Raw genomic sequence first — 24020 nt, 5'->3', positions numbered from 1 at the left:
TGTGTGTGCAACATTCTTATATGTAAAGTCTTACCTATGATAAAATTGTGTGCATTGATTACATATAATTCTTAATTACTACTCTATTTTAGGCAACTATACTTCTGTGCACACTTCAATTCCTTGTGTGCAAGCGCACACACACAAACACACACGCATAGCTTAGAGTTTCTCTAAGCACGGATAGTATTATCCTCTTGGAAGTGTCATGAGTTCACGAGGGGGCGGGGTGTAGAGTGATTTTTATCAGAAATAAAATAAACTCCCAACAATATTTATTATATTTTAAACACTTTTCCACAAAATCGCTCTCAAGATTCGAATATGAGCCAGACAGTAGGTTATCAGCGAGGAGAAACATATCTAGTGATATACCAAAGTCCAATACATGACACCTCGCTTTTAGTAATTTCCATAAAAATGTAATTTAAAAGGCACTAGTTCGTACAAATATCTAAAAGGCTCTTCTTCTCTTCTTAGCACTCCGTCGGTTACGACGATGAGGGTTCCGGTTGATCCGAATCAACGGAACAGCCTGCTCGTGAAATTAACGTGTAAGTGGCTGAGCACTCCACAGACACGTGTACCCTTAACGTAGTTCCGGGGATATTCAGCGTGACACAGAGAGTGACAAGGCCGGCCCTTTGAAATACAGGTACAACAGAAACAGGAAGTAAGAGTGAGAGAAAGTTGTGGTGAAAGAGTACAGCAGGGATCACCACCATCCCCTGCCGGAGCCTCGTGGAGCTTTAGGTGTTTTCGCTCAATAAACACTCACAACGCCCGGTCTTGGAATCGAAACCGCGATCCTATGACCGCGAGTCCGCTGCCCTAACCACTGGGCCATTGCGCCTCCACATCTAACAGGCAGTACATGGTAGATGGGATAGCGAAAGAAAATATGGATAATAAAAATGTTGTGCAAAATTAGAATTCGTTTTATTGAGATCATTTTTTAATGTCATTCAGTGTGAAGGAACGCTATGTTTTAAAAGCAAATTGTGAACCACTGGCTGGGAAAAAACAAGGCTCCGGACATGTTTCAGTTTTGTTAGACCTCCTCAACGAAGATTCGATTCCACCGTACTGCCTGAAATTATGGGAGAATCTCGGATCTTTTCCCTTTCAACGGCAGATAGAAAAATTAATTTTTTGTAACTAAACACTTTTAAACTTCGGACACTGGTAGAATGTGTCTAAGTAGACGTAGAATATTGTGCATGAGTGAGCGTGAAAAATTAGATTATTAAAAGAGGTTATTTACTGTAACTAAAATGGGGTAATGATGAAGACAGAAACTTGGTTGAGAGATTTTCAGTTAAGGAGGTATTTATTTTTCGCTTACAAGGAAAATACCGTTACGACGAATGACCAAATTGTAGGAAGTTGGGATGTCGTTCTTCTTCGTGTAACTGTGGAGACAGACACGGAAATTCAGTAGTTGATCAGCAGTCAACAGGCCATCTCTTCATCTAGGCCATTCTTTCTGTGTGTGCTCTGGCACACTGCCCTAGGTGCCTGAGATGTGGTGCTTCTATGGCTAAAACTCGGCTCAGAGAGAGCTCAAAAAGCTTGAATCTCTGCATGAGGTCAGCTCTAGGTGGTGTCACGATTGGTCAGAATTTCCTTATTCTAGCCAATTGTGACATTGGATATAATGGCAAAATATTCCTGCCGCATTATTAACGTTATTTACTCGGATATGTCATCTGCACGAGAAACAATAGTTAAGATAAACATACCTAATGTAGAAATGTGTTGTCATGAATTTAACTGTTGTGCTTCACGCGGATAGCGTCCCTGAGTAAGCAATGTATTTATTTAAAACGTGAATTTTCAGTGTAGGACTTCGAATTTAGATTTCCGATTTGGCGATCATCGTATCGATAAGCGAGTCGACGCGATCACTCGTGATGGCTGTTATATCTTCAACAAACCTCATGTTTAAAAAAGGAAGAAGAAAAAAAGCGAGCTACATTGAATAATGTAGTTCTAGAGACACTGTCGGGAAAATAAATATATAAATAGAAAATGACGAAATAGCCATGATTGTAATGCTTGTGAGTCTAATGTCAGCTCGACCACGGATGTCCCGAGGTGAAACACCAGTCGTAACAAAGGAACTTTGCGGCTGTCTCCAAGAGCCACAATAGTGAGGTCGATCTGGCAGAGCTGAATAAATATAAGAACACGACACGAAATGAAGGTGTTCCCTCCCCAAGAAATTATGACAGACACTCAGGAGAAAACAATATTATATAGAACATACTCCACGGAAACAAAGAGGATTGAGATAATGACAACTACACAAGTTGAAAGGGCTTTGAAACCAATCTGGCAAGAAATTTCGCACCTCGCTAGTGGAAGGAAGTACGGAACGGTAGAGGTGCGTTTCCGAGAGGTAGCTGCTTCCGGGTTACACTCAGCAACCCCTTTAAAAACAGAAGTGGTACTTCTACCCATATACCTTGGGAGACGTGCTTCCAGGGTTAGGGTAGAAGATATACCACCAGATTTTGACATAGCCTTGCTAGTAGCTGCCATACTGCAAGGCAATGAAGAGAAGATAGTGGTCCTCCAGGCCACAAGAACGGCTCATAAAAATTGGCAAGGGCAGACCCTGGATATGATTATCCAGGGGCCCCGGAAGATATCGAAAATTTAATAGAAACCATTGCTATAGTAAACCATTTACTATTTCTGTGATGACCCCCGGTCACTTGATGCCCTAAGCACATGCTTATTTTGCTTAATGGTTAATCCAGTACTGCTTGCAGGCGACTCTTATTTTTTGATATGTGTACTTCTTTGTAATATCGTTGTCTGCAGAGAACCAATTTGACCTGTGATTCTCATAAGAATGTTAAGCTGCACATTGAAGATTGCAACTTTAACCTACCTATGGGGAAATCAAAACTTCTTTATAGCTTTCATGTTCTCAAACAATAAATCTCATTGTATTGTTTTCTCATCGATCAGACTAGCCTGTGAATCTACAGTTGTTGCATTTCTTTGCTCCAACTTCGAGGTGATGCGACGAACGGTGCCCTTTCTATCCTGAGTCAAAATGTCTATGTTTTATGAATATTCGTTACAAAAAAGGCCTTCCTGCTACACAGAAAATCATTCCGAATGAAATTCTATTCCTTTGTCCACCCTGGACTGAATTTCATTCACATCAGCTTTGTTTGCCTCAGACTTTGAGAAAACTTATCTCCGTTTTTTTTCTTTTATTGACGGAGATTCATCTATCGGAATTTGTCAGTTTTATTAACAACATATTTTTACAGGAAGAAAATAAAGGAAAAACATTAAAAGTATAGAAGGTCAAATGATCGAGAAATAAAAAAAAGAACCCATAGCAACCTCACCAAGGAAACTAAGAAAAAGAAAAAAAAAGGGGTAGGTGCAAATAAGCAGCAAAATATGGTGGTGGTGGTGGGAGTAATGGGTTGTAAATCCCAAACCAAATGATTGCGCTCTCTCATATCACAGGCGTAGAAACATTGTTCTATCGCTCGTTACATGCATAGAAGCGTTTTGGCTTCGGTTGCACATGTAACATAACTGGTCATACATTAAAAAGAGGACCTTCTGTGAAACAGTTCATTTATTCTTTTACTTGTTTCAGCCATGTGAGCGCGGCCTTGCTGGAGCATCGCCTTAAAGGGTTTTAGTCAAAGAAAATCTGCCCCAGCACTTATTCTTTGTAAGCCCAGTACTTATTTTATCGATATTTTGCCGAACCGCTATTTTACGGGGACATAAACACACCAGCATCGGTTGTCAAGCGATGGTAGGGGAACAAACACAGACACACACACGACAGGCTTCACTCTCAAGAATTTGGTATGCCCAAGGCTATAGTAGAAGACCTTGCCCAAGGGGCTACGCAGTGGGACTGGACCCGGAATCATATGGTTGGGGAGCAAGCTTCTCACCACTCAGCCACCGCCTTCGCCAATAACAAAATATTTTATTTTATTTACTTCCTCGGCCTCAGCGCTTTTCAGTCGTGTTTGTTTGTTTGTGGACAAGATATCTCCAGAACCGCCGGATGGATTCGGATGAAACTTTCAAGGATGTTTGGCCTCGTGACTGGCACAAACGGATTAGACTTTGGGAACGATCCGGTACCGGACAAGAATTCTGGATTATTTTTCCGGTTTTAATGCAGAGCTGAAAAGTGAAGTCAGCAACATTGTACGAGTTGGCAGTGAACTCCTCAAGAAACACTTTCTTCCTGATGATCTTCTATACAACCCCAAAACAGCTGGGCTCTTTTACCTCAGAGAAGACCTGGATGGAAAAGCATTCAGCATATAAAAGAAAAAAAAAGGACCATCCATGGGTATTTTTGAGAGCGGTCGAGTTCATTCTTAGTATTCTCGTTTGTGAGAGCAGTCGAATTTATTTCAGATATTCTCATTTTAAAAATCATCTCTGGTTAATCGTTGAGAAGATGTTGGTGTTGCTTTGGTGGAGGATTGCGGTCTCTGAGTGCATTTGTTTATTTTTATATTTATTCATTTACTTATTTGTGTGTGTATATTTGACTTACTTTGGAATGAACCGATATGCACAATTCGAAGTAAAGATTGTGGGACGCTGCCGGCGGCATTCCGCATAGGGATTAGTGAAACATGGCAACATCTCCTAAATGTAAGATAAAATTGCTAAAATATGGGAAATTAATTTTAGGAGAAATACACCAACGCATAAAGCGATGGCGAATGCTGAAGATAGTCCCACATAATACTGGAAAAGTTGTTAAGTGTATTTATGTGTGTATTCATTGTTTGGGAACCGACTATCTCCTACACGAACACATCAAAACAAAAACAGTAACCCTTTTCCTAGAAATGGAGAAGTGTTGTAAGAAGGATTAAAATATAAGGCTGAAAATCCGGGGAGACGGAACCAACGATTATATTGACTCTACTACATGATTAATTCTTTTATCAATTCCGGAAAGCTGGAATGCAAAATTGACTTAGGGAATAAACAAATAATGAAAAAGAATTTTATCGATGCTCAAACGACGTGGTTTGTTGAGAAATACGAGTATATATACATCGAAACCTCCACACACATACACACATGTGCGTGAGTGTATTATGTATGCATATATGTATGTAAGTCTCTTCTATTTTTTAAATTATTATAAATCTTCCACTGAGGGGAGAGCCAGTTTCCAACGAAGATACAAGGCTCCATCTTTGGGATGTAGTTAACACAGACAAATTCACATTTGGAACTTGAGAAAAGTTTGGATATTTTTACTGTTCCACTCACAGATTGCACTTGTAATGTACGAATTAGCCAATCGATTTCTCTTTCTGAAAATCCCAAAAAACAAAAATGAACGAGCCACAATCTCCGCTGGTTTGTTTGCTCGTCACCGCTCAACTTATGGACACAAGCGACGATTTCTTTACCGAATCGTTACTGGAGACGAAAAATGATGCCTGTACATTAATATGAAGCAGCGTAAGGAATGGCTTAACCCCGGTAAACAATCGACACCGCACGTGAAACAGGGTCTTCATGCGCGTAAAACGATGTTGTGCATATGGTGGGACTGGGAGGGGATTATCCATTACGAATTGCTTGAAAGGAACCAAACGGTCAACGCGGAACTCTATGTTTAACAGATGGAACGACTCAACCACGGCTATTCAAGAGAAAAGACCTAATCGGCAGCATGGTGTTCTTCTACTGCACGACAACGCCCGTCCTCATATCACCAATATGACCAAGGAAGCTATTCAAACACATGACTGGGAAGTGCTGCCACACCCACCGTACTCTCCTGATTTGACACCAACGGATTTCCACCTCTTTTGATCTCTTTCAAATGCTATGCGCGGAGTTTCGCTTGGTTAGATCAATTTTATGAGTCGAAATCGGGTGATTTCTACCAACGAGGTATTGAAAATCTTGTTGAACGTTGGGAAGAAGTTGTAAACAACAAGGGTGAATGCATTATTGATTAATTAGTTGTTGTTTTTTATTAACCCTTTTAAAAAATTTAAATTTTAAAAAACGGCGGGAACTTAGTTGCCAACCCAATACACACGCACGGACACACACACACACACATATATATATACACATACACACGCATACATGTTCGTGTGTTTTTGTGTCTGTATTTGTCCCTCACCACCGCTTAACAACCGGTGTTGGTACGTTTAAGTCTTCGTGACCTAGCGGTTCGACAAAACTGATAATCACTAACCACTGGGCCATTGTGCCTCCACACACACACACACATATATATATATATATATACACACACACATATACAATGAGCTTCCTCACAATATCCATCAACCAAATTCCCTCACAAAGCATTGGTCGGCCTGGGGATATAGTAGAAGACACTTCTCCAAGGTGATGCGCAATGAGACCGAACTCGAAACCATGTGGTTACAAAGTAAGTCGAAAGCTATCCCTATTAAGTTTATTTGCACATGCGCACAACCCATATTTTTAGAATCTGTACAAAATGAATGTCGTACTTGTTTTGGACATTTTGCTTCAAACTACAAAGTTCTGGATATCCTGAAGATATCAGTGATTTTTTACTTAGGCATAATGAAGGTTCGGAAGGAATCAATCGATACCATTAATCCTAGTTGTGAACTGGAATTCTATTTTATCGATCCTTAGAGGGATGAAAGGCAAAGTGGGCCTCGGTGTGATTTGAACTCAGAATGTAAAGACCCGGAAGAAATACCACGAGGTATTTTCTCTCCAGCGGTTAAACATTTCTGCCAGCTCGAGGGACCGCGAGTTCGAATCTCAGACCGGGCGATGTGTGTGTTTATGAGCGAAACACCTAAGCTCCACGCGGCTCCAGCAGAAGGTAATGGCAAACTTCTGCTGACTCTTTCGCCACAACTTTCTCTCACTCTTTCCTCCTGCATCTTGCAGCTCACCTGCGACGGACCGGCGTCCCGTCCAGGTGGGGAACCTATACGCCAAGGAAACTGGGCCTTATGAGCCAGGCGTGACTCGAGAAGGAACAAACAACTCTTTGGAGAAGATAAGGCGGCGAGTCGGCAGAATCGTTAACACGCCGGACAAAATTCTGAGCAGTATTTCGTCTGGACAAAATTTTTATCAACATTTCGTTCGCCTTTGTATTCTAAGTTCAAATGCTGCCGGGGTCGACTTTGCCTTTCATCCTTTCGTGGTCGATAAAATAAATAGTGATCAAGCACTGGAGTCGGTTCAAGCACTGGAGTCGAAGTAACCGACTTGCTCTCCCTCTTCAAAATTGCTGACCCTGAGCCATAAGTAGAAAGAATTACGGTTGGAGAACATTTCAAAGTCCCAGCATGGCCAGAGCCTTGGGCTGAAACCAGTAGTAGAATAACAGAACAGAGAACCCCTGGCACGGAAAACACCAATATAAAATTAGTCAATATATTCCTTGGGAATGGGGGTTTCTTTCTTTCTTTTTTTTTTGTTTAGTTTTTCTTGTGCACATCTTCGAAATTTGTTCCAGGAAATTCGCTAATTTTCTTTTATAATATAGGAGCACATTAAATTACTTAACCCGAATGGAATGTGTACCGCAATATCAATTAGTTGACACAAAACTGGTATGTAGAAGTGTTGTCACATTATCTATATAGCTAGTGACTGGGGTTTTCCTTGTATGGTCAAAGACTATATTTTAATGATAACAACCAAACCTAAATGAATTAATTGCGTTGATAATAGTCAAATTTGTTGGAGAAATTAAATACGTAATGCGGAGCTGTAAGTTGGTGCACTGAAGGACAACAATTATTATCTGGTAAATACAACTCTATTCATGTGACAATTTTCTAAACTTCCTCTTAACTACTTCTCTTTCTCGCTTGTGTGTGTGTATGGAGGTGGGGTATATGCAAATTGGCGGGGGTCATTAGAAGCGTCGGATAGAATGCGTTGTAGTATCTCTTCCAGCTCTACGTGCTCAGGGTTCAAATCTAAACACCTGCCACTGGAATAGAAGAACAATGGCATTTCATTTTTGTCAAGAGCTGTGACTAGCAGAAAGTATCAGTAATGAAATAATAATAATAATAAGGAGGAGGAGGAGGAATTTCAACCGTGTTTCGTGGTTTGCTACCACAACAGCTCCTAGCAGACCACGAAACGCGGTTGAAATTCCTCCTTATTATTATTATTATTATTATTATTATTATTATTATTATTATTATTATTATTATTTCAGAAATGAAATAATAATAATAATAATAATAATAATAATAATAATAATAATAATCCTTTCTACTATAGGCTCAAGGCCTGAAATTTTGACGGGGTGTAAGTCGATTACATCGACCCCAGTGCGTAACTGCTACTTATTTTAAAGACGCCGAAAGGATGAAAGGCAAAGTTGACCTCGCCGGAATTTGAACTCAGAACATGGCAATGGGTGAAATACCGCTAAGCATTTCGTCCAGCGTGTTAACGATTCTTTTATTAGCCACAAGGGCTCACATACAATAACATTAAATGGCATATAACAACATAAAAGACAAAAACAGGACAAAACAATGGGTTTTCCGCGTGTAAACAATATAAATAACAATTAAAAATTAAACAAATTAAAACTCCTTGTAGGGGGGTGGGGTGCTGAAGTCCTCGAAGAAAAACCCAGAAAAGCCACAGGTGCCTGATCAACAGGGCAAGAGCCCTTCTTTAATTTTTTCACAGGTACACGCTCAGAATTGGTCCTTTCACACTGACCATTCTTCCAACATTCACTCACCTTTCAACAAACTTGCTACAAAGCAACACTTCCATCTCCACCCTCAAATTCCAGTATTCTCCATTTGATGTAATGCGCAGAGTTTTCTTTCAATGTCGATACATGTCGCGCTAGAATTATGACATTTCACCTCGCTTGGGTATTAACAAGAACTTGTGATTCGTTTTGGGTTTTATAATAACCGTAAAAACCCATAAACCGGACGCGATATCAAGTTACAAGTGACAAAAAGCCCACGCCATGTTCTTTTTTCCAGCCATTCCTGATGATTGCTGGGGCAGCTTCTGGTGTGAAATTAATTGGTAATTTGGCCATTTAAAAGATATATTATTATTACCATTTTTTAATTTTAATCTGCATGTTTGTTGCAATCATTTGCCGAGACACGCCTAGCGCCATAGATCAACTGAAGAGTAAGAGATGCTACAGTCTAACTGAAAGCTTGGGGAGGTGAAATGGCAGAGGCAGTAGCGAAACATCTCCATGTAATACAACACAGATATTTGAATTGATAAAGTTTTTCTAAGGATGTGGGCAGTACTTATCAGCACACTCTTTTAGATTTCTCTTAGACATTGTTCGCCTGGGATGTTGTCTAGATGTTTCCGACACCCCATTTTTTTTTATCATACCTAGGACACCTACAATACCAGGAACTAAGTTCATTATATTCCTTTACAGATATATTTTTATCAGTGGGAACTCTTACAGCTATTAGTCTACAAATATCTTCTTCTTTGTCTTCAATAACCATGTCTGGTCGATTAGCCTGGGTCATTCTGTAGGTGTTGATTGGAAAATCCCAGAGGATAGTGACATTTTTACCTTCAACAACTGGCTCAGGATGATGTTCATACCAGTAAGCAAGGGTACCGATTTTGTAGTGTTTACATATTTTCCAATGTAGGTACTGTCTTACCCTTTCGTGGCGATTTTTGTATTGCTTGGCGTCAGCACAGAACATTCGAAACGAGATGGTCTTGTTTCGTCAAATATGTCGCAGAATCTGCATTTACAGTTACTACCGTTTTGAAGAACATTAGCCTGATTTTCTGGTAAGCAAGCTTCGATCTGGTGCCGCTAATATGGAAACTTCTGTCTGTGTTCTCAGCCACCGATGGGCTGCTGCTGATTATTACCTCCTCCTTCACTATGGTGGAGGTATTGTTTTCAGTCGCGATTGTTTGTTTGTCCGTGGACAAGATATCTCAAGAACCGCTGGATGGATTCCGATAATTTTCAGAGATGTTTGGCTTCGTGACTGGCACGAACTGATAAGATTTTGGGATCGATCTGGTACCGGAGAAGGATTCTGGATTATTTTTCCGATTTTCTTTTACTTAATTTTTGAGAGCAGTCAGGTTTATTTTTAGTATTCTCGTCTGTGAGAGCAGTTGAGTTTATTTCAGATATTCTCATTTTAAAACTCATCTCTGGCTGATCGTTGAGAGGACATTGGTGTTGCTTTGGTGGAGGTTTGCGCTCTCTGAATGTTCCTATTATTATTATTATTCCTTCAGAAGAAAGGATTATTGTGCCTTTAGTAGAAAGGATTATTATTAGTATTATTTACCCTTAATCTGCATGTTTGATGCAATCACTTGCCGTGTGTGTGTTTAGTAGAACAAACAGGCTAAATAGAACTCAATACACGAGTGTAAGTGTTTTGTTATTTTTAATCAGAGAAAATATAGAGTGATTCAGAGCCGAGAGTTTCGTGCATGGCTCGTGTGTGTGTGTGTGTGAAGGTACGTGTGCGTCTTTGTGCAAAGAACAAATTCTCAGCGAGAAGTGAAACAAGAATAGCTGCTGCATGATTTGGAGTGCTCGCAACTGCAGTCGTTTTGATGTGGTTGTTGTGAGGACAATGGAAGTTAAAAGCGTTCTACAGTGTGGGTGAATAGAACCAGGGCATTTCTTGGTAGCATGAATACTGCCCAGAACAGTTTGAAAGAGCGATGCTGTCGGATGGTCCCCAAATTGTTGTGATCGATCGCAGAGTCTACAAGATGCTTACTAAATATTCTTTTCTACTCTAGGCACAAAGCCCGAAATTTGGGCGGGAGGGGGAGGGGGCAGTCGATTACATCGACCCCAGTACTCAACTAGCACTGAATTTATCGACCCCAAAAGGATGAAAGGCAAAGTCGACCTCGGCGGAATTTGAACTCAGAACGTAGCGACAGACGAAACACCTATTTCTTTACTACCCACAAGGGGTTAAACACAGAGGACAAACAAGGACAGACAAACGGATTAAGTTGATTACATCGACCCCAGTGCGTAACTGGTATTTAATTTATCGACCCCGAAAGGATGAAAGGCAAAGTCGACCTCGGCGAAATTTGAACTCAGAACATCAAGACAGACGAAATACAGATAAGCATTTTGCCCGGCGTGCTAACGTTTCTGCCAGCTCACCGCCTTATGTTTCCTATATATTGTATAATAATTCTTTCTAGTCTATGAACAAGACCATCAATTTTGAAGAGGTTTAGTCGATATCGTAGTAAATGATTGACCCCGGAGGGATGAAAGCAAAGCCGTCCTCGACGCGATGCATTAGGACTGAGAACGTAAATACCGCTTACCATTTTTCTCGATGAATCTAACGATTCGGCCAAACCGCTAAATAATGGTTTCAAATTTTGGCACAAAACCAGCTTTCTTTTTTTTTTTTTTTTTTGAGGGGATAGGGCTAGTCGATTACATCGACTCCAGTACTTCACAGGTACATATTTTATCGACCCGGAAAGGATGAAAGTCAAAGTTGACCTTCGACGGAATTTGAATTCAGATTATAAAGACGAACAAAACACCGCAAGAATTTTGTCCGGCTTGCTAACGATTTTGCTAGCACACCGCCTTCCACCGAACCAAATTGAGTTTTTTTTTCCCCTCACTGTCGATGCTATCTTAAGGCACGGCTATACCGTGGATTTTCCCAGGAATCACACGGGTCTAGCCTCCCAATTCTGATCTAAGTATGTGTCAATTTATAGATGCTGTAGGTCCCAGTATATTGATTTTCATAGGGGCCTGTAATATTGCTCTGACGGCCCTGCTAAATGTTACCAGAACAACGCCACTCTAAAACAGTTTTCAAATGGACGCCAGTGGAAGGGAATAAAGAGGAGTGGGAGAACGAAAACTACAGGGCGCATAACGGGACACAAGAGAAGCTGGTGTCATATGGCCAGGTGCTGAGAAAACCCTCAGCCAAGAAGAGCCGGTGGCATCAGCTTGTTGCCCAATGCATTCGAGAGCACAGGAAGAGCTGATACGGACTGAACGATAGACAAATTCCTAGATATCCCACGGAGGTACGTAATTGCAACTACCTGACGCAAGCGCGATATAATTTTCGATATTCGGTTTGTAGTAGTAGCAATAGTTGTGACTAGGCCTCTAGTGAAGCTATGATAAAAGGCCTTCCAGCCGTGCCCATCCCGTCCGTTTTATTCATATTAGCGACTACTATACTGTGCACTGTATCCTTTCATTTTTAAGGTGGGATGCGATTTGAGGGAGCTTAAAGTTTTGGCTGCTATTTTTAGCGATCATGTTGTTCCTAGCTTTATCCACATACGCCGAACATTGTATGCATGCACACACACACACACAAATATACATGCACTAGAACGTTTGCAGACATATGCATTCATAATTGCATGCATATATATATATATATATGCACGCGGGTGTACATACTTCAATAAGATTATGATTAACGCCATAATCAGGAAACCATCACTTTCCATAAATTAAGTGACAGGACTTGTCGTTATCATCCGAGACTTAACAAAGCATTTGATTGGTTTCCCAGGAATGTGACGTTGGGTTTCCATAGCGATCTCCACGACAGCTTCTGTAGCAAAATTCCAATAATGTCAGGAATGCGGTGAAGGAAGTAAATGCCGGTAAGAGAGATATCAGCCAGTGGCTGGCTTGCTGCGATCGGCCAATCGCTAACCTGATGTTTTGCGCTGACCAACCAGTGAGATGGCATCACAGAACTTTCAACCATAGGATAGTTTCCAACCAATAAAATTGAGATATGTTGTTTAATTTAATTAAACTTTACCTGAACGAAGGTAGCTATGTCAGCTGATGCCAACTCTCTAGATATCATGAAATAGCAACGGGGGTGATGGTGGTTGTGGTTGGGGTATTTCATTTCTTTTGTCTCCAGCAAATCGATGAAGAGAGAAGAGAAGGTTGAGTTTGAAAATAGGTAAAAGGATTTCGTTATATTTCTAATCAAAGGTAAAAAAAAAAAAAAAGTGTACCCACGACATTTTGCAGGGTCTCTGAGATGCTTTATATTTCGTTGGTGTGGGAATAAAGAGAAGAAACCGGAATTCAGGTATCGTTATAGTAGTAGGCATCACATCAGTTTATCGAGTTAACCTTGAAATAGGGACACTGACAAAATATCTATAACAAAGTGGACCCTTCTAAAGTATTCAGATGGTGGTATTAAACCGGGCAATGGGATGTCAAAAAAACGGTTGAATGTTGGATTAAAAAGTCACGTGATATTTCTTTTTCCTTTTTTTAATATTTTACTTACTGGGACTGTAGGCAGGGACAGTGACCAGGGCCTTCTCAGACCACTGAGATTTTAAGAAGAACGTCCATATTTAACTAAAGTTCTGCTTGAAATGTTCCAAGTCGAGATCTGCAGGAAAGACATGAACAAGGGAGGTGAGTTCCAAAGGGATGCAGAACCGCCTTAGCAGCACTGTGGGGGCAAATCAGTGCACTGAGCCCTATAGTATTTATTTATTGACAGCAAGCCACAAAATACATAGGTCACATTTGGACCTTTAGACCCGTGGGGCCCCTGGGCAACTGCCCAGCGTACCCATGTTTTAAGACAGCTCTGAAGCGATGGCGTTCTGAGAATGAAGGAGTGAACTTTGTTGTTAGTGTGGGATATGAGGAGAAACAATCCGGGTGACGAGTGAATCGGGGTGGGGACTGAGTGGATGCTATTATAGTAGCAGTCGAAAAAGCGAAAAAGTGAAGATGCATGGTTCAGTGGTTAGAGCGTCGAGCTTACGATCGTGAGGTTGTGAGTTCGAATCCCGGATCAGGCTGCGTGTTGTGTTTTTGAGCAAGACACTTTATTTCACGTTGCTCCAGTTCACTCAGCTGTAGAACTGAGTTGCGACATCACAGGTGCCAAGCTGTATCGACCCCTTTGCCTTTCCCTTGGATAACACTGGTGGCATGGAGAGGGGGAGGCCGGTATGCATGGGCGACTGCTGGTCTTCCATAAACAACCTTGCCCGGACTTGTGCCTGACTGGGTGGGGTAACTTTCTAGGTGCAATCCCACGGTCAGTCATGACCGAAGGGGGGGGGGGGTGTCTCAAGAAAAAGCGAAGAGTGGAACCAGTACATTTGTAGGTCAGAGGTTGAATCGTGTCTGTGAGATATTTAATTACGTTCTTTTGTCATGGAGTTCAAATCCTACCAAAGTTACTTTTATTTTTTCTTATTTTCTTGGGATCAGAAAAAGAAGCACGGATTTCATACAGGGGGTCGATGTAATTTTTTACATACATCTCACAAAAATTTCGGATGCTGCGTATCTATTAGACTTTCTTACAGCTATATAACTTACTGCTTTCTTCATTTGTTACCTTCATAGTGTGTGTGTGTGTGTGTGTGTGTGTGTATGCCTTTTGGGGATTAGAATCTGGAGTTAAATTTTAAGGATTAAGTTTAGTGTTTCGTTAAAGGTCAACGTTTGGCATTACAATTATTTACATTTAGAGTTAGAGTTAACGGTTTAAGATTAGAGCAGGGTTAAAGATTAAAAATCAGAGATTATGGTTGGAGAGACCGCGGTTGGATTTTGGGATTTAGTTGATAATTTTTTACTTGCAGTCATGCTGGGGCACCGCCTTGAAGGGTTTAGGTGAACAAATCAACTTCAGTCTGGTATATGTATTATATTACTTTCTTTTGCTGAAACGCTAAGTTACATGGATGTAAACAAACGAACATCGGTTGTCTTAACATCACATGATATTTACAGTCTTCTATGAAAAAAAAAAATATATAGGTGCAGGAGTGGCTGTGTGGTAAGTAGCTTGCTAACCAACCACATGGTTCCGGGTTCAGTCCCACTGCGTGGCATCTTGGGCAAGTGTCTTCTGCTATAGCCCCGGGCCGACCAATGCCTTGTGAGTGGATTTGGTAGACGGAAACTGAAAGAAGCCCGTCGTATATATGTATATGTATGTGTGTGTATGTGTTTGTGTGTCTGTGTTTGTCCCCCTAGCATTGCTTGACAACCGATGCTGGTGTGTTTACGTCCTCGTCACTTAGCGGTTCGGCAAAAGAGACCGATAGAATAAGTACTGGGCTTACAAAGAATAAGTCCCGGGGTCGATTTGCTCGACTAAAGGCGGTGCTCCAGCATGGCCACAGTCAAATGACTGAAACATGTAAAAGAGTAAAAGAGAGAGTATCCCGCTATGGACGAACATAACTTAGCTTGGTAACAGGTGAGGGTTGACAACAGGAAAGAGATCCAACTGTAGAAAATCTACCCTCAACAAATTCTCCTCAGATTCAGGCTAGAAAGGAAAAGTGGACATTAAACGGCGATGATGATGATGATGATGATGATTACAAGTCCATACCAGAACAGTCTTTTCTCTTGCACATGACATCTGATTATTTTTCATCCAGCTTTGCCTCATTGATCATGCACACCAACGTTAGAAATCCAGTGAAAAATTCTTTCCAGATTTTGAACATTTTCTGCATTCAGTGCTTATGTCTTCACATCACACATTTTGTACACAAATGTAGAATCCATTCTTCACTGAAAGAGAGAATCCTTTTGTTGCCAGCAGAAGGAATAACACCCTGAACTTTCTCCACTCTGTTCTTAATCTGGCTTTTATGTTTTCAGTTCAGAGCATCCACTTGCACAGTTGATAGGGCAGCTCCATAACAGAAGCTAGGAACCCCCACTAAGGAGCATTCTGAGCAATGGAAAAAAGAAATTATTTCCCTGATGCTTTTATTTCCAACTATTTCTGTGTATCCTTGTTCTTCCTTGTATCAGTCCTGCCTATAATTCCACTGCACCTTCTGTGCACACGTGGTTTAGTTCCAGTGCAGAGTATAAAATTCCAACCTACACCTTTTCTCCATATCAGAGTTTGTAGATTTTGACTTGATATATAAATAAATGCTTATTAAATAAGCCAGGTTCAGTTGTATATAATTGGCTTTTAAGATAAGCCACAGATAGCTTCAATATAAACAAGCAACCAACTAAAATAATAGCCAGCTTCCTCTTCTGTAAGTGATAAATAGACTTTATTTAAAAGCAGCAATGATTGACAAAGCAACATGTATTGAACATTAAGTACAAAACACACCACAGAGTTACAAGCTTGTTACACATTGCTCCAGCATGTTCACAGATATAATGACCTGAGTAATCTAAAGGGCAGAATGCCTACAGTCTTACACAGCTTACCACTGTGTTATGGCATTACAAATTAATCACAAAACACTGTATGTTACAAATCAGATATTCACTTCAGTGTTAAAGATGTTCAAGGCTAGTGACAGTATTTCATGCCAGTTACATAACATTACTGTTACATCAATGTATGTTACATAATACACAATGCACACAAAGATGTTAACACACCACAGTGTTACAAGTCAGTTATACTCTCTCCCTATATTAACAACCAGTTATATAACATATAGATTTGTTATGTACTGGCTTGTTTTTATAATTTTTTCCCTATAAATCTAAAACTCAGTGTCTCTCTTATGTACTGTCTTTTATGTGTCATGGCTCAGTGGTTAGAACGTTGGACTCACAATCATGAGATAGTGAGTTCAATTCCCAGACTAGGCTGTGTGTTGTGTTCTTGAGCAAGACACTTTATTTAATGTTGCTCCAGTTCACTCAGCCGTAGAAGTGATTTGTGATGTCACTGGTGCCAAGCTGTATTGACCCCTTTGCCTCTCCCTTGGATAACACCAGTGGCACGGAGAGGGGAGGCTGGTATGCATGGGCAACTGCTGGTCTTCCATAAAACCACCTTGCCCAGACTTGTGTCTCAGAGGGGAACTTTCTAGGTGCAATCCCATGGTCATTCATGACTGAAGGAAGACTTTACCCTGTATGCCGTTGCCTAGAAGAAGGAGAATTAATCAATATATGGAAATATAAACACTTCACAAATGAAAAAGTTTTATTGTAACAACTTTCAAACAGTAACATTAACAACTTCATTACCAAACAAAGAAGGGTGAAATGGCTTGCTCAAGAAGACAATACCTGCAGTAGGCTATAAGCTGACAACTCATGAGTTACATGCCTCATCTTATCCTCCTAGCTATTATACTTTCTTTAGTAAAGAAACAGTAAAAGCTAATTAATAATCAAAGCATGAAGAAAGGAGGAGATATGATGAGCTGAGATGGCTGAATGGATAAGACAGCTTTGATCTAACTGCTCGTCAGATTTCAAGTTCAAAACTGCTCCTGGCATTTCCTTTTGAGTCTGGTCAGAGGACTTTACAAAAAACATCATGTCAGTTTGCTTAGATGTTTGGGAATAAGCATCAGATCACTCGGTGAATGTTCAGCCCTGAACAAATTCAGCTGACCATTTTGTTCTGTCTTGCCACTGAATCAGGTGACTGGTTCTTTTGAATACAGGCTACATGTAAAGGGTGGATGTCTACAACAGAACATTCCCACATTCCATGCAGCAAATTCTTCATGGCACTTACACCTAAGTGGATATTCTGCTTATTATGTGTGCGAGCATTTGCATGTGTTATAACTGATATATATATATATATATACACATTTATATATACACCTTTATATATATAGTAAGGTATCCTTAGCCATACACCTAATATGTCAGTAAGTAAAAGAAAAGGAAAGAGAGAGAGAAATAGAGAATAAATGAGAGGGAGAGAGAGAGAGAATTCAATACATCTGAGGACTAAGTTTGTTATTTTATATTTCAGTCTACTTAAAACTTGCAAGATATTTGCATTTAGATGAGGCAGCATACAAGTCGTAAGTGAACTTTGTAATGTGTGTGTGTGTGTGTGTGCGTGCACGTGTGTGTGTGTGTGTGTGTGTGTGCGTGCGCGCGTGTGTGTGTGTGTGTGTGTGCGTGCGTGTGTGTGTGTGTGTGTGGTGTGTGTGTGGTGTGTGTGTGTGTGTATGGTCAAGCTGAACAGCACTGGAATTTAATTAACTATGTGACCTGATAACCAGATTCTTGTCTGGAATGTTTATGGTGGGCTCCATGCAATTCTTTGAATCCAATTCGTATATATATATATATAAATTAAAATAATGAGGGTAGAAATTGATATCAATCAATTAACATCAATTTAAACCAGGGGTCTAGCATATTAAAAAAAAATCCAAAGATTTAAAAATTATATTACAATTAATAAGAGGAATGGCCACTAAAGTGGATTCCTGTATGCTAAAGATAGACATCAAATTGCCTTACCACAAAGAGTATGTTCTCAAGAAAAAGACCCAGCAAATGCCAAAATGTAAAAAATAAGCAAGGCAAATGAAAATTTACAAAATAAAACGATTACCTACGTAGCATGAATACAGGCAACATGTAAAGGGTGGCGTTTGCTGGGTTTCTTTCTTGAGAACACACTCTTTGTGGTAAGGTGATTTGATGTCTATCTCTAGCATATAGGAATCCACTTCAGTGGTCATTACTCTTATTAATTGCTATATATATATATATATATATATATATATATAATATATATATATATATATATATATATATATATATATATATATATGTATATATGTATGTATTAATTATCGAATGCAAAGGAACAGGTATTACATAATCAACTTCATTAGCTTACAGCTGTTTCTGCTATGAGAAGCAGGGTATTCAATGCTAAGTACTCGTGCAACATCTAATAGCTTCCTCATAGCCATTAAAATGCTATGTATATTTATTATTGAAAGCATTTAAACAGGGTAACACATTAAATCTCGCACACATACTTAAGAGAATTAAAGGATTCCCACCAGACCTAAGTGCCAAGATAAATTCTACATCATGTCTCCTGTCATGTGCTACAATATTTACAGCCCATAAACCACTCATAAACCACCCAGATACCACACACCTCTTCTTGTTGATAAATACAAACATCTGAAACAAAAACAATTCAGCTGCCATCAAAATTGAACCAATCAAAGAGATTCTAAACAGTCACCCAACCTATTAGAAATAACAGTCAAGTTTCTCTTTAGATAATGATGATATTGTTGCTGTTTAGCACTTTTGTTATCTTGATTGAGTAGACTTACACTGAAAGGTATTCCAACAATGACCATCCCACCTTTTTTTCCCACATTATCTTACATGTTTTTTTTTATGATGGTAAGGTGTGATAAGAAGGGTTTGACTGCTATTTCTAGCTGATCACAAAGGATCCTGAAGAACAACAACTAAATCAAGAAGATGAATTAACAGCAACAACAAAAGCAACAGGAAATTTCTCAGTGATCACGCAACTCGCTAGAAATAGCAGTGAAACCCTGTTCAAACTTCCTTTTCCAGTCTTAAAAAAATGAGACAAGATTTATGAAGTCTGAAATACACTATTCATGAAAAAGAGGCAGCATGGTCACTGCTCAATAAGGGCCAATATGGAGTTAAGACAACGACTGGTACCAAAAAACAAGATAAACACAATAAATGGCAATGATGCCTCAGGCTTTCTGGGCAGATAACTTGTTTATCTTGTTGTGTGATAATTTTATATCTTCAAGGAAAGCTTGTAAGTTCTCAGATGAAAGATCAAGTTTTAAGAAACGCTCAACCAACAACTGGCACCTGAAGCAGAAGAGACATAAGAATTAGAATATGGAAGCAGAGTTAGATTAAAATAGTCACCAATGTATCATACTTAATGTAAATACATCATTGAAAGGCAAATCGTTTGTGGTATTTGTCAAGATGTAACATCTCTTATGGACATATATTGAGTATAGAGATAGCTATTTTAATTTAATAATGCTCCTGTTGCATATAACAGATTTTTATTTAGTGGGGCAGCTATTTGCAATGTCAGTGAATGTTTTTCACTGCTTACCTATACACCAGAGGCAACAATTTTCATGAGTACATACCACTGACAAAGCCCAATGATGCTGAAATGCATCTGACACTCTTGTTAGATGCTGCTAGGACAATTTTTGTCCATCTTCTCTGTATATTGTGTCTTTAAAGGCAACATGTCCATAAGAGATGTTATCTCTGGATAAATACCATAACAAGACTTTGTTAAAGTTTAATAGAACAACTGATTAAGCTGAACAGTAAAAAAAAAATGAAGAGATTCAAAGCCAGTCCCATATAATTTAAATCGGAAAAATTTGGAGAAACGAGAGAAAATGTAAAATATTGGAAAATTTCAGCAACTCTGGAATCCTCAAAATTAACAAATTTTGCACATCAATAAAATTGTAAATAATTGATTTTAAAATGTTGAGCTGGCTCTAAATGGAGAACCAAATCTTGTCCTAGTTAATTCAAAGGACTAAGTCGGGAGAAAATTGAGACATTCTAATGAAAAATTATGAAAATTGACAAATTTCACCAGAATTTAAACTCAGAACATAAAGGACTGAAAGAAATAACACACAGTATTTTCTCTAAAAATTCTGCCAATTTATCACCATTGAGACAATAAATAATTATTTCTAACTTTGGCACAGGGACAGCAATTTTGAGGGGATGGGGTAAGTTGATGACACTGACTCCAGTGCTCAACTGGTACTTGTTTTATTGACCCTGAAAGAATAAAAGGCAAAGTCGACATTGGTGGAATTTGAACTTAGAATATAAAGCTGAAAATCTGGAAGAAATGCAGCTAAGTGCTTTGTCCAGCATGCTAATGATTCTGCCAGCTTGCCACCTTATTCAAATTGTAAGTCAGAGGTCTTCAACCAGGGTCCATACAAGATTTTGTTGTTAAAATTTATGTGTAATAAATTGCTTATATTTCTACAATACACAATATATTTTAATTTTTTTATACATTTCTTAAACCCCGTGGTCTATGCCAGGGGTGTAACCAGCCCACTTATGCGTACCTTTCCTTCATTGGACACTAAACTCTGCTTGTGAAGACCTGTTGAGGCAGGTGAAATCAAAATCAAATTCGATGACTGGCATCTGTGCTAGTGGAGTGCTAAGAGCACCATCCAAGTGTGATTGCTGCCAGAGCAGCTGACTGGCTTCTGTGCCGGTGGCATGTAAAAAGCACCATTTGAGCGTGATCGTTACCAGTGTCGCCTTACTGGCACTTGTGCTGGTGGCACGTGAAAAACATTCGAGCGAGGTTGTTGCCAGTGCCACTAGACTGGCTCCTGTGCAGGTGGCACATTAAAAAACGCCATTTGAGCATGGCTGTTGTCAGTACCACCTGACTGGCCCTCGTGCTGGTGGCATGTAAAAGCACCCACTACACTCATAGAGTGGTTGGTGTTAGGAACGGCATCCAGCTGTAGAAACTCTGCCAGATCAGATTGGAGCCTTGTGCAGCCATCTGGTTTGCCATTCCTCAGTCAAATCGTCCAACCCATGCTAGCATGGAAAGCGGATGTTAAACGATGATAATGATGAAAAAAAAATACAGTAGGATTATTTTGACATACAACAAATGACCATGGAGGCCCAGTAGAGTAGAATATGAATCAATGGTACCCACAGACAAAAAATGGTTGAGAACCACAGCTATAAATGACAAAAATAAGTTTTTGAAACATACCATTTAAACTTTAAGTCTTGCTTTGCAGTATCAATGTTATATATTGGTTTGTTCTCTTGAATTAACTTGGAAATCTTGAGAAAGGTGAAGTAAATGTGAAAGATTAAGTCCTCTAAGATATCATGGAATTTTATTGAGCTTAATTTACAAAAAAATTATGACAGAATAGTCTTTTACATATTCCTTATGTTATGTATATTGATACCAACTTAGCTATTATTTTTCTCATGGATGACATTCCTAAATAAATTATTATTTAAACAATTCTATTTCCTTATACCATTATATATATATTTATTTACAAGCTTGACTGAGGCATAGGTGTGGATGTGTGGTTAAGAAGTTTACTACCCAATCACATGGTTCCAGGTTCAGTCCCAATGGATGGCACCTTGTACTATTACTTCAGGCCACCTAAAACCTTGTAAGTGGATTTGGTAGATGTATACTGAAAGAAGTTCATCATATATATATATATATATATATATATATATATATATATATATAATATATATATATATATATATATGTAAAGATATATATATATAGGCACATAAAAGACATCATCTGAGTGTGGTTCTTGCCAGTACCGCCTGACTGGTTCCTATGCTGGTGACACATAAAAAGCACCATCCGAGTGTGGTCAATGCCAATTCCACTTGACTGGCCTGTGCCAGTGGCACATAAAAAGCACTCACTGAACTTTCAGAGTGGTTGCTGTCAGGAAGGGCACCCAGCTGTAGAAACCTTGCCAGATCAGATTGGAGCCCGGTACAACCTCTGGCTTGCCAGTCCGCAGTCAAACCGTCCAACCCATGCCAGCATGGAAAGTAGACATTAAATGATGATGCTATATGTACAATCACATGTATATATACATGCACACATAACGTGTGTGTGTGTGTGTATGTTAATGTTGCCTTGCCTTGACACTGCATGGCAGTTGTAAATGCATATTACTGTCATACAAGCGGTGTCATTCATCATCATCATCGTTTAACATCCGCTTTCCATGCTAGCATGGGTTGGACGATTTGACTGAGGACTGGTGAACCAGATGGCTGCACCAGGCTCCAATCTTGAACTGGCAGAGTTTCTACAGCTGGATGCCCTTCCTAATGCCAACCACTCTGAGAGTGTAGTGGGTGCTTTTACATGCCACCGGCATGAGGGCCAGTCAGGTGGTACAGACAATGGCATTCATTTCCAATATTCTGTGAAGACATGTCTGGCCATTGGGAAGTATTAATTTACTTGGAAACAGGTGAAGGTTGGTGACAGGAAAGGCAACCAGCTGTGGAAAATCTGACTCAATAAACTCTGTCTGTTCCATGCAAGCATGGGAAAGTGGATGTTAAAACAACAATGACAATGATGAATATGAAAAAGCACTCACTGCACTCTCGGAGTGGTTGGTGTTAGGAAGGATACCCAGCTGTAGAAACCTTGCCAGATAAGATTGGAGCCAGGTACACCCTCTGGCTTGCCAGTCCGCAGTCAAACTGTCCAACCCATGCCAGTGGTGGGAACGATGACGATGACTACTCATTCATTCATTCAATCACAAATACATTGGAGACAGGGTACCAACATACAGATATCATAACAAACTATCCACACATTTAAATATATCTGTGAATGCATACCACCATGCAAGTGAGCTAATCATTATCTGAGCACTAATATAATTATCCTATGATCAATTATCACAGAAATATATATACAAACTTACCGTTTTGCCACGCTCCACAATCTCCACAGGTAATCCAGCTTGCAATGCTGTTTCATTGGCAAAGCTACAGTCAGAGAAACCTTTGGTGATTTGGTAGAGGAAGACAACTTCGTCTTTATTGGTCAAGGTCTCCATTGTCTGTTAAGAGAAATGTCCGATGACAACGAAAGCCAAGTTGTCATTTTAAATATTTGAATCTAACAGAAATCTGAATACTGAAGTATATTCCAAGTACAAGATACAAGTACGATTAACTGTGTTGTGTGTGAGTGAGTATGACTTGGTGAAATATGTCATACTTTTAATAAATGGTTTTTAGGTGCCTCTGCAGTTGTGAGCAGACATACATGTATTCTTGGCCCTTTAACCCTTGATTCAGCAGAACATCCAGGATGCAACACTGTGTGTATGTGCGTGCATATTAGTGTGTGATACATATATATATATATATACTCTTTTACTTGTTTCAGCCATTTGACTGCGGCCATGCTGGAGCACCACCTTTTAGTCGAGCAAATCGACCCTGGGACTTATTCTTTGTAAGCCCAGTACTTATTCTATCGGTCGCTTTTTGCCGAACCGCTAAGTGACGGGGACGTAAACACACCAGCATCGGTTGTCAAGCAATGCTAGGGGGACAAACACAGACACACAAACACATACACACATACATATAT

The 24020-nt window shown here is 39.7% G+C and overlaps 1 protein-coding gene across 4 annotated transcripts in view; it reads right to left on the bottom strand.

Moving 5' to 3' along the window:
• Positions 1–19184: 19184 nt before the first annotated feature.
• The window catches only part of LOC115214888 (mutS protein homolog 5-like), a 281559-nt gene continuing 276723 nt past the window's right edge, over positions 19185–24020 (bottom strand). For 3 of the 4 annotated variants that reach the window (XM_036505639.1, XM_029783919.2, XM_036505638.1), the window contains 3 exons: positions 23344–23481; positions 21612–21685; positions 19185–19672 (listed from right to left, as the gene is read on the bottom strand). In XM_036505639.1, the coding sequence (XP_036361532.1) occupies positions 19549–19672; positions 21612–21685; positions 23344–23481 (336 nt within the window). In that variant the 3' untranslated portion in view covers positions 19185–19548. The remainder of the gene's footprint in view (positions 19673–21611; positions 21686–23343; positions 23482–24020) is intronic. The other variant, XM_036505640.1, reaches the window with a different exon arrangement.

Source organism: Octopus sinensis, linkage group LG8, assembly GCF_006345805.1.
Source record: "Octopus sinensis linkage group LG8, ASM634580v1, whole genome shotgun sequence".
In the NCBI taxonomy this organism is placed as follows: domain Eukaryota; kingdom Metazoa; phylum Mollusca; class Cephalopoda; order Octopoda; family Octopodidae; genus Octopus; species Octopus sinensis.
Note: the sequence above shows the minus strand (reverse complement) of the source record. Positions and strands in the feature narration are given on the sequence as shown.